The sequence below is a fragment of the Poecile atricapillus genome, chromosome 2 (genome assembly GCF_030490865.1).
Source record: "Poecile atricapillus isolate bPoeAtr1 chromosome 2, bPoeAtr1.hap1, whole genome shotgun sequence".
Classification (NCBI taxonomy): Eukaryota; Metazoa; Chordata; class Aves; order Passeriformes; family Paridae; genus Poecile; species Poecile atricapillus.
In genome coordinates, this window is record NC_081250.1 from 126,732,617 (window position 1) to 126,745,797 (window position 13,181).

The 13,181-nt window shown below is 34.6% G+C and overlaps 1 protein-coding gene across 2 annotated transcripts in view; it reads left to right on the plus strand.

The window, feature by feature from the left end:
* RALYL (RALY RNA binding protein like) overlaps positions 1-13,181 on the plus strand; it is a 176,921-nt gene that overhangs the window by 117,277 nt on the left and 46,463 nt on the right. For both annotated transcript variants that reach the window (XM_058832217.1, XM_058832218.1), the window contains exon 3: positions 9,928-9,960. In XM_058832217.1, coding sequence (XP_058688200.1) covers positions 9,928-9,960 — 33 coding nt within the window. The remainder of the gene's footprint in view (positions 1-9,927; positions 9,961-13,181) is intronic.

The window sequence follows — 13,181 nt, forward strand, 5'->3', positions numbered from 1 at the left end:
TGCATGAGGTGCTGGTGGGGATCTGCTGGGAGAGCCAGACAAAGATTTAAGATTGACATTTCATGTGTTCCAGAGCATGTTCCATAGCTTTAGAGAGGGGGCATATGGGAGAAAGAAACTTATCTCAGGTCCTTAGCAACATCCAGGAAAACATTTTGGTTCTCTTTATTTTGATATAAATCACAGATATAGACCAAAAGACAAAAATGCAACTGTCATCTTGATTTTTTCAAGTTTTTCAATTCAGTCATATTATTCCTAATCTGTATGTTAAGTCCAACAACTAGGATAATAAGGGTTTTTTAAAACCTTCCTATTCATTATATTAAAAATACTCTTAACTCCCCTTAAGAAGGGGACAAGGGCAGGTTTTGCCTCTCAGATCCTCACTATATGATAAATCTTACATTTTTCTCATGTTTGTTTGCTTTTATTCACCATCAGTTTTTAAACTATGGCCTTGACATAGATCCATTTAGAAGCAGATCCTACATAAAGACTAGCACTTTTCTTTGTAGTAATCTCCCCTCAAGTAAATCCTTAGACTTATACAGTATTTCCTCAGGAATTTTTTTCCTTTGTTAAGAGAAAATTACTCCAGTTTATACACATCTGCACAGGGGCTGCATGCCTCTTTCTATCTCAGTACTCTTCCTCCTGCATGAGGTGATAGATGGTACCATATGAATGATGTTGTTTTTTTCCATAGCAGCCCAGACACCATAACCCCATTCATTCTCAGAGATTAGCAAATTTGGAGAACAGTCTGTTTGCTTATTATTGTGGGGTTTTTTTCCTGGTGTTTAATTTTCTTTCTTACTTTTTTCTTCTGCTATGAAACCTGAAACAATATGTTATAGATAAAGGTTACTGTTTATACCACAGTAGAACAGAAAACATACCCTCCATTTCTGATCACATTGGAATTATTGAAATTATTATGACATCTTTCTTACTGAAGAATTTTTGCTGCTAATATGAATGAAAAAACTTTGGTTTGTAAATCAAACAGTAAACTCCTAAAAGATCCAGAGAATTGATGGGTTTGCCAGCGGGCAAACAGAAATAGTAGTTTTAGTCATGCATTTGCTTTAAATCTTGCCAGCCTGTGCCCTATTCCTATCCCTTATTACATGTGAGATTTCTACCCTTCATTACTGCATGGATTCTTGCATTTAATTTAAGAAATAAACAGTTTGGACTTGACATGTCTTCCATATGAAGACGATGTCTACTGTAGGTGTTCTGCTGTGTTTCAGTTAGGATAAAAAGACTAATGACTTCAACGTATCAAAAAAAATCAGAAACTGACAACATGGTATTTTTTCTGCACTTGAGTTCTAGTAAAGAAGGCATCATAGAAACAGTATCAAGATTTGCAGACCCTGCTGTTCAGAAACTGTCTTAAAAGTAAGGGCATAGGGTTCATGACAGAAAATAGAGAAGGGCCTGTCCTGGAATTGCAAATGAGCAGAAGAATTCTTCATTTTCAGGAGTTTAGTAAACCCTTAATTGCTTCAGCAATCAGAGATGCAGAACGCTGTGCTTCAGCAAACCACTTAGTGGACTGGCAGTTAGGCATTGGTTCTCACATAATGTAACACCTCTAATTTTACAGAAGGCTGTAATTTGGTCTGGGAGCTGCTGGTGTACTGCAAGGGCACTGTTTAAGTGGTTTACAGAAAGAAACAGAAATATGATGCTGGGCTATAAATTTAGTACTCTGTGAATAAATAAGGAAGGTTGGATAAATAAGAGACTGTAACACATTTTAAAGCTTTATGAATGATATTAGAAGAAGAAGAAATTTAAAGTATACTTAATTTGAAAAAAAATGGATTGTTAAGTAAGATTACAAATAGCATGGAAGGCTGAGTGCAAACAGAGGGACAATAGCAACATATTGTTATGCAGTGAATTATAAAAATAAAATTACCATGTAGCTTTATTTCTTGGTGAATTCTGTTAGTCTTGAAGTCTGAAAACATGTTATCCACCCTGCCAGAACTGATACTTAGTGCTGTTGATGCATAATGTCAAATGTAATTTTATTTTTTAAAGAATAGGTTAGAAATTGCATGATTTTTTGGTATTGCATGCTGATATTCCCAAAACTTCTGGCGAAAGCACTGGCTATTTTATTGAAGAGTAAAAACATATTCATAATCATATGTGATTTGAGTCATAAGAAATGAGTGCTTTCTGCCTATTGGCATAAAAATATATGTTGCATTTTTCAATTTTGCATGAGTGGGATTATTCCGGGAAACAGCATGACAAGCATGAATCTTACATTGTTAGAGAAGTGACCCTCCTCTAACTGCTTTAAAGTGTTAGTAGTGTCATTGAGGGAAAAAGGATATTAAGCCTCTACCCTTGGGATCCTCAAAGGCAATGCCTGCATTAACCTTCATCTCTTTGTGACTGCAAATAGCCACGCAGCAAAGTAATATTGATTGTGTGTGTTAGATCCATCAACACTGCTTTGTTCAACCCACCCTGAAGAACCCATTCAAGATGTTTTTAGATCAGTACATATGACCTGAGTGTTCTTACTCTGCTTTAGAGCAGAAAAGGGTCAGGTGAAATCAGCTTCATGCAAAGAATGATTAAACCTGTGAGGAAGAGAGCTCTAAGGCACACTACGTAGATCACTATCTTTTTCTCAAAATTCCATCTTTTGCTTGGAGCATAGCTGTTTACAAAATCCAGCAACTAGTAAAAATCATAGGAAAAAGCAAATAAAAATTGACAGTGGCATGGAGTTATTTTCATTCTTCAGGTTTTGTTTCCTTTGCTCTCTTGAACAAATGTAACAAATTGAGCATGTTTTGAATTTGGGAAACTTGCAAGAATCTCACTAGGAGTCTGAGTGTGAATGTCTTCATTATGGAAACATCACACAGATGTGTTGTGTGGGTTAAATTGTTAAAGTTTAGCTTATAACTCTGTTTTGCAACAGATGACTTCGGTGGCATGGCAGGAAACTGGAATCCATTATTATCTAAGATTTTCAAATGTAGATTCTGAATCAATTTCACTCCAAGTCACCATTTAGTTTTCCTCAGACATACTACCAGGATTTAGTCAACTATGAGAACCCATGACACCATTTATGTTATCTTTGCAAGTTTTGGATTCATAAAAGAAGATACAGAAAAATCTAACCTGTAAAATCAGATTGGATATGGCTTTTAAATGACTTAGGGCTTTTAGGTTTCCCTCTCTTCTTGATGCCTAAAATTTAGGTCACCTATTTATGAGTATTATTGGAAGCTGCTTCCTTTTTTCCTTTAGCTCCCCTTAGATCTCCATGCCAGCCTTTCCTGCCTCAGCCCCAAAACCCTTTCATCCCATGTTATAACAGAAATGCATTCAGTATCCAATATGACAGTGTACATTTGTACTGGTATATCAAAACCAGCTTTTGCATGTGCTGGTTTATGTCTCATCCTAACCTCTTGCTGCTGTGAAAGTTCGTATGGAGAAGAGGCATTTTCTTTAAAGCACTTCCTCCCTCCAGGTAGAGATACCTTTTATTCAGTTTTTCAACTGTCAAACTTCAAAGATAACTCCAAACAAATTATTAATTACATTTTACTCACTAATGGCTAAAATGTTATCTATCCTAGCTACCCATGGGGTAAAAAATCCTAGAGGCCCCTAAAATTTGTAGTTACGTCAAAAATGTTTATAAATTATAATTATATTATATATATTATATATATTATATATATTATATTATATAATATAAGCAATTATATTTGCTTATAAATTATGTAAGAAACAGATTTTGCTATGAAAATAACTAAATTTGGTCATATTCTATGTACATCTGTCTGATACATATGCTACACATGAGTACAGGTTAACATTAGATATTGTTGACAGCACCCTGTGCTAATTATTCCCTCAGAATCTTTTCCAGCAGATAGTGCTACGGCACTACCCTGTCATGGGGTTAAGTGCAAAGTAGAACTGGTTGAATAAAATGCACTGTATTAATAGTCATTATTTTTTGCAGGTTTTTTAAAAAATAGAATAAAATTTTAGAATTTTAAAATTTTAAATTAATTTAATTAATTAAGAAAACCTTGCACTTATTTTCTGCTGTCCAGACATATAAAATGCCTAAAAATCATGTAATATGTGTGTATATATATATATATATATGTATTCCATACACATATGAAATATGTACATATGCATATTCCAAATTTTCCATTTCTTTCACTTCAAAACACTGAAAACACTAAAGGCACCTCCATCTTGCAGCATATTTAAAGCAGAGTAAGTGCATGAATGCAAGCTAAACCCAAGGGAGAGCAGAAGCATTCCTACATAGGAAATCAAGCTTTCTCATGGAGACTAACTATAACTTTCTCTGTGACAAGAAATTAAGCTGTGTAAGATCCATATCACCTACAGATGTCTTGGGAACTTCTTCTGGGTACAGCTTCTTCTTCATGGACTTGGGGAAATGCTGATGCTTCAAGAAGTGATCTAAGTTATTCTCAATCTTAAATAATTAAACTAGGCAAAAGTAAAAAAACATTAGAAAAACTTATCTTTTTTAGTCAGTCAGAATGTGTAATGTGTTGTGATACTTTCATAAGAGACTAAATATGTATTATACATGTATTAAGGATTATGTATAGATTTGCACAGAGAGAGTCTGGTAGCCAAAGGGATAATCTTGTTTGATAATCTGTTTATCCCTAGAGTGCTTACTAGTGTAGTAGCTTTCTTATTGAATAAATTCTTCAGTAATTAGTAAAACTTAGTTTTAGTGCACTTGAATATTTCAGTTGTGAACTTTGATTAACGATGATCTGAGACTAGAAGAGAAGAAGCATATTCTGATTAAAGGACACTTCTCAATCAGCTCTGAGGAAAAATGTTCTCATATGTCCCCATAACTGGCAGTCTCCTGTTACTCAGTTCTTCCTCTCTTGAAAAGTTGTTTTGCACAATCCAGCCAGTACTGCATTTCATATATGTAAAATATAGTTCTTGTTCTCAAATTCTCACTCTGCTCTTCTTTTTTAAATTTCATTGCACTGAATTCAGACTAATCTTTCAATTAAAAAAAAAAAAAAAATCAGATTTTAACTCTCTTCACTGAATGATTAAAAAGCAGCTTTTTGGTACCTCTCTTATATGCAGCAACATTTTTGTTAAAATATTTTATGCAAACCAAAGTTAAATAGAGCATAACACTGAGTGTTCATGTTATTTAAGGTGGCTGGTTTCCCATTAGCCTAATTCTTTGTTCATGGTCATGCAGGAGTTAGATTTTATTTTCTCAACTTGATTATGGGACTCTCATATCAGGAAATATAAAGAGCTTTAAAAATGAGACTCTCACCTAACATCTGTCTTATCATTTATCCACCAAGTCAGTTATCGCATCAAAGGACTAAGAACTGAGAAATGTACTGAGAAATGACACTTTGAGCTCGTAGTATGTTAGTTCCCACCCATGGCTTGAGTGATGATATTTTGTGCTAGAATCTTTATGTTTCAATAAATAACAAAAGCACTTAGGTCTGTGGAAGACAACTTCTTGAGGCACTGTGAAAACGAATACATAGTATTTGACATTATGCAATATTCATGAAAACAGCAGCTGGTTGTTGTTGTTTTTCTAATCAGAGTTATCAATTGCAATGTCAACCACCAGATGCAAGTGGAAGTTATTAAATTGGTTAGAGACAGTTGTAAAAGTTGACATATACCTGTAAATTATTCTTCCATTCCCTCTGCTTCTGAAACACTTCTGATAGATTAGATCATTTAAACAGTCATTCTACCATTTATTTGCTCCAGAATATGACAGAGTTTCTTGATAAAACTTGTCAATATTTTTAAAGATCTTTATGGAAGCTTCAGAAGACAAAATGAGCTTCTTACTCTATTCTACTTGACAGTAGGTACTGACAGTGTCCAGGAAAATGATCTTGGATTGAAATTAAGTCACAGAAACTAGAAAGGAAGGATTACCTAGTGTATACCAGCAATTCAGACTCAATAGATAGTGTAAGTTATATGAAATTATATTTCTTCTGTAAATTCAGACATGTTTGTATTAGGCTTGCTTGCATTGAATGAAGGTATGGGGGGGTAGCAAAAGTTATAGTGCATGGGCTTTAAAAAGAAATTAGATGAAAATCTATAATACTGCTTAAAAAGTTCCGAACAATGGTTTTCGATCACTTCAAACCATAAACTCAGCATTCAGAGAGAAATGCATCCATGTTTGATTACTGTGAATGGAAATGTAAGTTTCTTTTGAAAGGTCCCTTGAGTTGTTTTTGTAGTTTTAAAATTTAATAAAAACAAATAAATTTAATAAAAATAAAATAAACAGGGTGGGCCATAAATCTGAATATTCTTTCACCGTGCATATTTCTGCTAAATCTTTGGTCCTGCTAATTCTTTGGTTCCTAAAGCTGCACAGTGCAAAAAAAGACATACTTGACAGATAAGTAAGTCAGCCACATCAGTCAGTCTAAATATACATTAACACTATACTGAAGTCCAAAATATTTTTCAGTTGCCCTGACTTTCCTATCTGGCATGAATAAAAATGTTTCCAATCGTCCTGAACACGCCAGTCACTATTCATGCATTTTAGATGTCAAACAGAAAATGTGTGATATCAGCAACACACTCAGTTAATCTTCCTTAGGAATTCTGATATGAGGGTTGAAACCTAAAATGACTCTGAAAAAAATGTTTGTTCTTAACCTTTTCCTTTAATTCAGGGCAGATGGTTTTGTTTTTTCAACAAGTCAGAATAAGAATCCTAACAAAATCATTAAATTCCACGTGTTTTCCTACTAAATCCTTAAAGATTAAATTATGTGACCACCACAAGGAAGAATATATTGATTCATAATTAATTACCTTGGAGAATCCTTGGCTAAAATCCATTTGCTTGTGTACTGCACTGATATTGTTAGAAGTGTTATCCACTTTGTCCTGTACACAGTTTTGGGAAGGAGAGGAGAGGATTCTTTAACAGGTAATTATATAGATTTATGTATCTTGGGTCAGGTCTCAAATGCAGAAAAAGTCTTGCCTGTAATCTTAATAGGGCAATTATGCAAGAAAAGTAGAATTTGCTTTGGGATCTTGGTGTCGTTCCATGATTTATTTACAAGTCAAAGATGAATTCACGTACCCTTAGTCTAGTCACATTTCCCAACACATTTGCATGTTTCATGTTGCAAACCTTGAAAATTTGTCCATCTGGATGCTCAGTCCATGTCAAAGATGGAATTTAGTTAATTGCCATTTATATAAGAAACCCTAGCAGCAAAGAAAATAATAAAATGCACAACTGGGTTAGTCAGACCTTGTAAAATATCTCTCCAAGACAGGTCACAAGGGGAATAACATGAAATGGGAAATCTGTAGGGTCCTTATTTTAAACACATTGTGGCAGTAACATATCAAAGGGTAGTAATCAATTGCCTATTGCAAATGACCTGTTCCATTTAGTGACTGGTTTTAATTGAGCAACTTTTTCCTCCTGCAAAACTTATTATATGCAGATAAGGAAAATCTTAGCTCAGAAAATCTTAACCAAGAATCAAAGCAAAATGCCACTTCAGTCTGCCATGTCCCAGTCATGCTACTGATTAGCCTTCCTCCCTCTTATTCAAACTGATATGTTGCCTTGGCATGTTGACAAACCAATCTTTTCTGATGGGAAAACCATTTCAGGAAAGAAAGAAAAAATCTCTATCTCTCCTACTTCACCACCATTCCTACATAACTAAAACATGATTCCCTTCACTGTCTAGCTTAGTATTTCTTGGACACAAAAATATATTTTTGCAAAGACAGTTTCTGCTTTAAGATTTTTCCTGAAGGTGTATGACTGCACTTCTCTAAACTTATCAGGATTAGTCTTTTTGCAATATCATATTTAATTTTTCAAGAATTCCACAAAACTCTGGAAAATTCAGTGTACATTAGGTTGAAAAGAAAGGTAAAAAGCATTTTGTATTGATAAATGTCACCAGTAAAGATGATATAGGATGTTATTTCATATTGTGTTGCAGTTCTAAATCTTTATATTAATTTGCCATATACTGAATTACCAAATAAAAGGCCAACAGATAATTGTATTCCTTTACTGTGAGGAACACTTGAACTAATTAAAAGTAATGCAGCAAATTATATAAAACCATTTAGTCAGATACAGAGAGAAGTCAAACCTAGGGCAGCACTATTTAAATTAAATTGAATCCAGCTTGAGAATGGACTTCAAATAGATTTTTAATCGCAGTATTTTGTACCCCAGGGCATTCATTCTATCGCACACTCTTTGTTTTCAAGTAAAATACATCAGAATGTCCTCCATCAGGATAGTGCTAGATCTCTCTTGATTACAAAATTTCTGTATTATTAAGTATGTTCTAGGGATTTCACTCTTTGGTCATCTTACTTATAGTTAATCTCTCCAGCCAAATACTGAGTGCTTCCCCTGACTGATTAATTTCATTAAGCAGAAAAAGAGGAAACAAAAACATGACACTAGTGCACGGAACCTGCAGGAGAAGGGTGAAACCCCCCATGAGGGGCCCTGCAATTCTATTGCTCTCTGGCAGCACTGCCTGAGCACAGAGAATGCCAGGCTCAGATGTTCTTGGGAATGCCCTGACCACAAGGTCTTGCAGCTTTGGGATTCTGCTGTGCTTCCAGGTGTGTGCAAAGCACATCAGTGTTTCCTCTTCTATTCTTCTAGTTCCATGTGGATTTCAACCCCAGAAAGAAATAGAATGGTGAGCTATAGTCATTAAGACAACAGAAAAAAAGGACCATGTTTTCAATACATTTTGGAATTTAGATGATGATAAAAACTAACCTGGTCTATTGGTTTGTGAGTTTTTTGCACAAACCCTTTGCTGAATGAATGAAACAGCACTCAGTTTTGGTTTTTTTTTTTTACAAAGAGGACTTTTATGAAACTTTTTTGTTAAAACATTTACTATTTCCCTTCATTTGCAACTAATGATAACTGTTTAATTATATTTAAAATATTTTATTGTGGGACCAAATTGGTTTCAGATGCATAGATTAAATATTCAGTTCCACATGTAACATGCTTTGATTTATTAGAAGCACTTTTATTAAAGGCTACAAAGAGATATTAATGACCTGGACATTTATTTTCTGCTCCACCTAACACAGTATGCTCAGTGCGAATCATAACAGAACATTTTTACGTGTCATGTAATCACACAAAATTACTCAGCTATAAATATGCTTTGAACATGTTTATAAAGGACCCTCAAATCTCATACTAATGGTGCTATCAAGCAGCTGATATCAGTAAGCTCACTGAATCCAGAACGCACTAACAAAATAAGGGCAGCCAGTTGCAGATACCACAGCAGGAGCATTGCCTGATAACATAGATCAGGATTCTTACATCTGTCTTGGATGGATGGATGGAGACCACCAGCAGAAGAGGCTCCTGCCAGTGTGCAGGTGGTGCATCTCCTCACAGCCACAGCAGCCACAGCAGGGAGTGGGAGAGCACCTTTAACCACTGGGTTTAGAATTGTGCATCATTCTGGATCTACCAAAACAGTGACATCCAGATGCAGCACATTTCTTGTTCACTCTAGTCATCCCATGCAAATATCCACACAAGTCATGTGAATCTCTAAAATTCAAAGAGCCTAGGTGTGCTGCTTTGTAAATATTTTAATTCTAGACCAAAGTTCCATTAGGTAAATGGGATTTTTCCAGAGTTAAGCATCTACTAAAATGAATCAGGCCCTACTCTTCATGTTAAATTTTGTCATTAAGTAAACTTGACATTGAGAATGACTGTTTTAAATTCCTTGTATAATTGTTCTTAAACACAATAAATATCTATATTTAAAACTTTCGTTATTTACTTGACAGACTTGAATCAAAGGAGCCCTTCCTGTCCGTTGGGTAAGTAAGAATATGTATATTTTCAAGGATATTTATATATTCAACAACTGCACAGTATAATTTATCAGATTAGGTTAAACATAAACATCCTGTTTCAACATTATGGTTATTTACTATACTTAAGCTTATGAAATGTAGGTTTTAGTCAATAAAGTCAGCAGTAATGAATAACTTCCTTCTCAAAAAGAAACTAACTATATTTTGCCTTTATTGACTAAAGAAAACTTACACTAAAATACATGAAGGATTTAAATGTTGCATTAAAAGGTAGCTGGTTTATTAATTTATTTTCACTGACTTTATTCAGAAACCATTCTAAATATCATCTACACCACTTGTCTAAACCATGAAAAAAAAATTGATAGTGTCCTTTAAAAAAAAAGTGATACTTCAATAACAGAAATAAAATAAAATTATGAATTTGAAAAAAATCATATTTTAGCCTACTTGTAAATCCCTTCACTCATATGCATATTTCAGCTGTAGCCTTTATAGTGTCACAGTCACTTAAACCATTATATGTTTGCTATATTAAAATTATAATTTATCATGCTAAAAAAAAATTTTTAAATGTTTTATATTCTAAAATAGTACCATTCTTTCATAAAATGTAGACTAATATATGTATTAGTAGCAATTATCTGCATTTTGTGTGAGTCTGAATTTCACCTTTCATGCATGATTTTCAACTTCTTTCTTGAAAACTTTCCAAAGTGACCTAGCATTCTCCCTCCCTGTTTTCCTTCAGAACTGTATCTTTTTTATGTGTCTTCACTCCCATTTTCCTTTATTCACACCATACTTTGTGCTGTCAAGAATATAAACTGCAGGCAAAAGATCCCATACAAAACATCTGTTTAAGGGTTAGTTCTACCATAATTATCAGTAACTTCCAAACTGTTGCACTAATTGCAGAACTAGAAGTTAACTTCCAGTCCTGAAGTGCAAAGTAAAGTTAACAAGTAAGAAACTGTATAAATTATGATCAAAATAATTCAACAAATTAGCATAAACAGGATTGAGATATGTCTTGATTTCCATAGCATAAAATAACTCTGGTTTGTTTGAGTATGTTTTGGATTCATTGCTTGCTGTTTTCTATTTTCTACCAGCTCAAAATTACTGGAAAATATTTGGAGGAGGTGTGGAGGGTACACTGCTCTTGTTTTGCATGCCAATGTCCAATGTCCAAATTTATTATCAAATTCAGTCCCTTCTGTTAATAACTTTCATTACTTTAATTTGTAATTTATCCTACTGGGTTGGCTTTTTGGGGGCCTCCACTCTCATAATGAAGTGATTATCTGAAAATATCAACTTTAAGTTGAAAAAAGAAGTTTCTTGCCATTGTGGTTAAGGATCAAAGTTCAAAGTACAAAAATCCAAGAAACAAATAAAAATACAATGTTAGTGGTTATAATATTTGCCACAAAATAGTAAATCCTACTTCTTATAATGATCTTAAGAACCATGCTGGCAATTTTAGCTTATTATACTAGGAGGAAGTATTGTGTTTTAACTTTGGGTTTGTTTCCATATGAGCAGATTGGTGGCTACTCTGTAAATCCACACTATGTCCACATAGTTATTATATGTCACTTGTCTCTAAAAGTGATTCCTCTTGGGATTTCTAATCTGCGTAGACTTATCTTTTTTCCAGAACCTTTCAGAAGTTTGCATGTAATGTACTCAAATCCTTTTATGCAAGGTGATAATGATGAAGATAGTTAAAACCTACTAAAATTATTCCCTGTATGCTACTTTTGCCTTTTACCTCTGTATTTCCTCTACCCCTAAGGAGGGCATCAGAGGTTAGATCACCATGTTCTACAGAGGCACCCAAACCAACACACACCTCTTCGGTAAATGAGATGCTCCTCCTAGTCTCACAAAAACTGGGGAGTTCTCAATGAGATCTTGTGTCAGGTTCTGTGTCTAAAGTTTTAGCCCATACAGCTGCAACTACCAGGCTTTTAAAAAACAGTAATATTTGCAGAAGAAGTGCTGACTTAACCACAATTAAATAAACACATGGGTGCCCTTAATGGCTCTTTCAGTCAGAGTTGGTCAAAACACCAATCTAAATTACTTTTGGCTACCTACAGATGGCTTGATCCTGCAAAACCAGCCTCCCATTCTTCTGTCTTCTGTAACAGATTTGTTTCCACATTTTTATTATGCTGCTTGCAGGACCTAATTAAGCTTTTTCATTTTGCTGTGCCTTAGCATACAACTTCTTGGTGCTTTTCCATTGCTTATTGTTTTGGCAGGGGAAGAGCACATGAAGTGTGGCAATCCAAGACCTCAAGACCACCACAGGTTTTTGAGCTCTGCTTGTATGTGCAGGGCTGCAATCATCCCCTAAGAGATCCCACAAAGGAAAATTGGTTGATAAAATGTTGTATTTTTTTCCCCACCCTCAGAAAGCAGCCTGAGAGAAGCAGAACACAGCTCTTGCTGTTATAGTTTGTGTTTCAAATGCAGGGAGAGAAGATGCCCTGTACTCCCTTGGTAAAGACAATTCCAATTATCATTCTTTCTACACAAAGTGCATAGCAAAGGAAAGCCCACTCTCTCTTACTCCATGTACAAGGCAGGGGCGTAATTTGGTGCTGAAGCCATAGTAACACCTTTGATTAAAGTCTCTAATGGTAGCATTCAGGAGAAAAAAAATCAGCCTGTGCAGTCTATTCAGATAGAGTATCTGAATGCAATATTATGATTTTGGGCTAAAATACAAAGTTGAGTTTGATATTTGTGTTGTCCTCCTTCGCCTCTTAGAGGTGAAGATAAAATCCTTAGGGAAGGATGAGATATTTGTTAGTGCAGAGTGCTGGGTGACAGCCTGTAAGGGCACACGATACTTTTCTTCAGAATGTTATTTCCATACTTTATGGACTTTGTGTTCATATTCAACATAAGCAAGACCAAGAGGTGTCTGGAATTTAATTCCTTTTCATGTTATATACCATTCATATTCATGTAGGTTCAGTATAAAAAAGAAGTCATGCAAATGCTCAGAGTGTCTGGAAGACTTTAATATGAGAGGCAAGAGTTTTGGTAAAAATCCACCACTGAAAATGCATCATATTAACTTCATGCAGGAAAATTTGAAAGGTTCAATCTTAAAAAGACAAGTCAAGAGTCTTGATAAAAAAATATGGACACTGAAAAATGGACACTGCAAAAAGAGCAACTAAGTGCCAGCTCATATTAAGTTC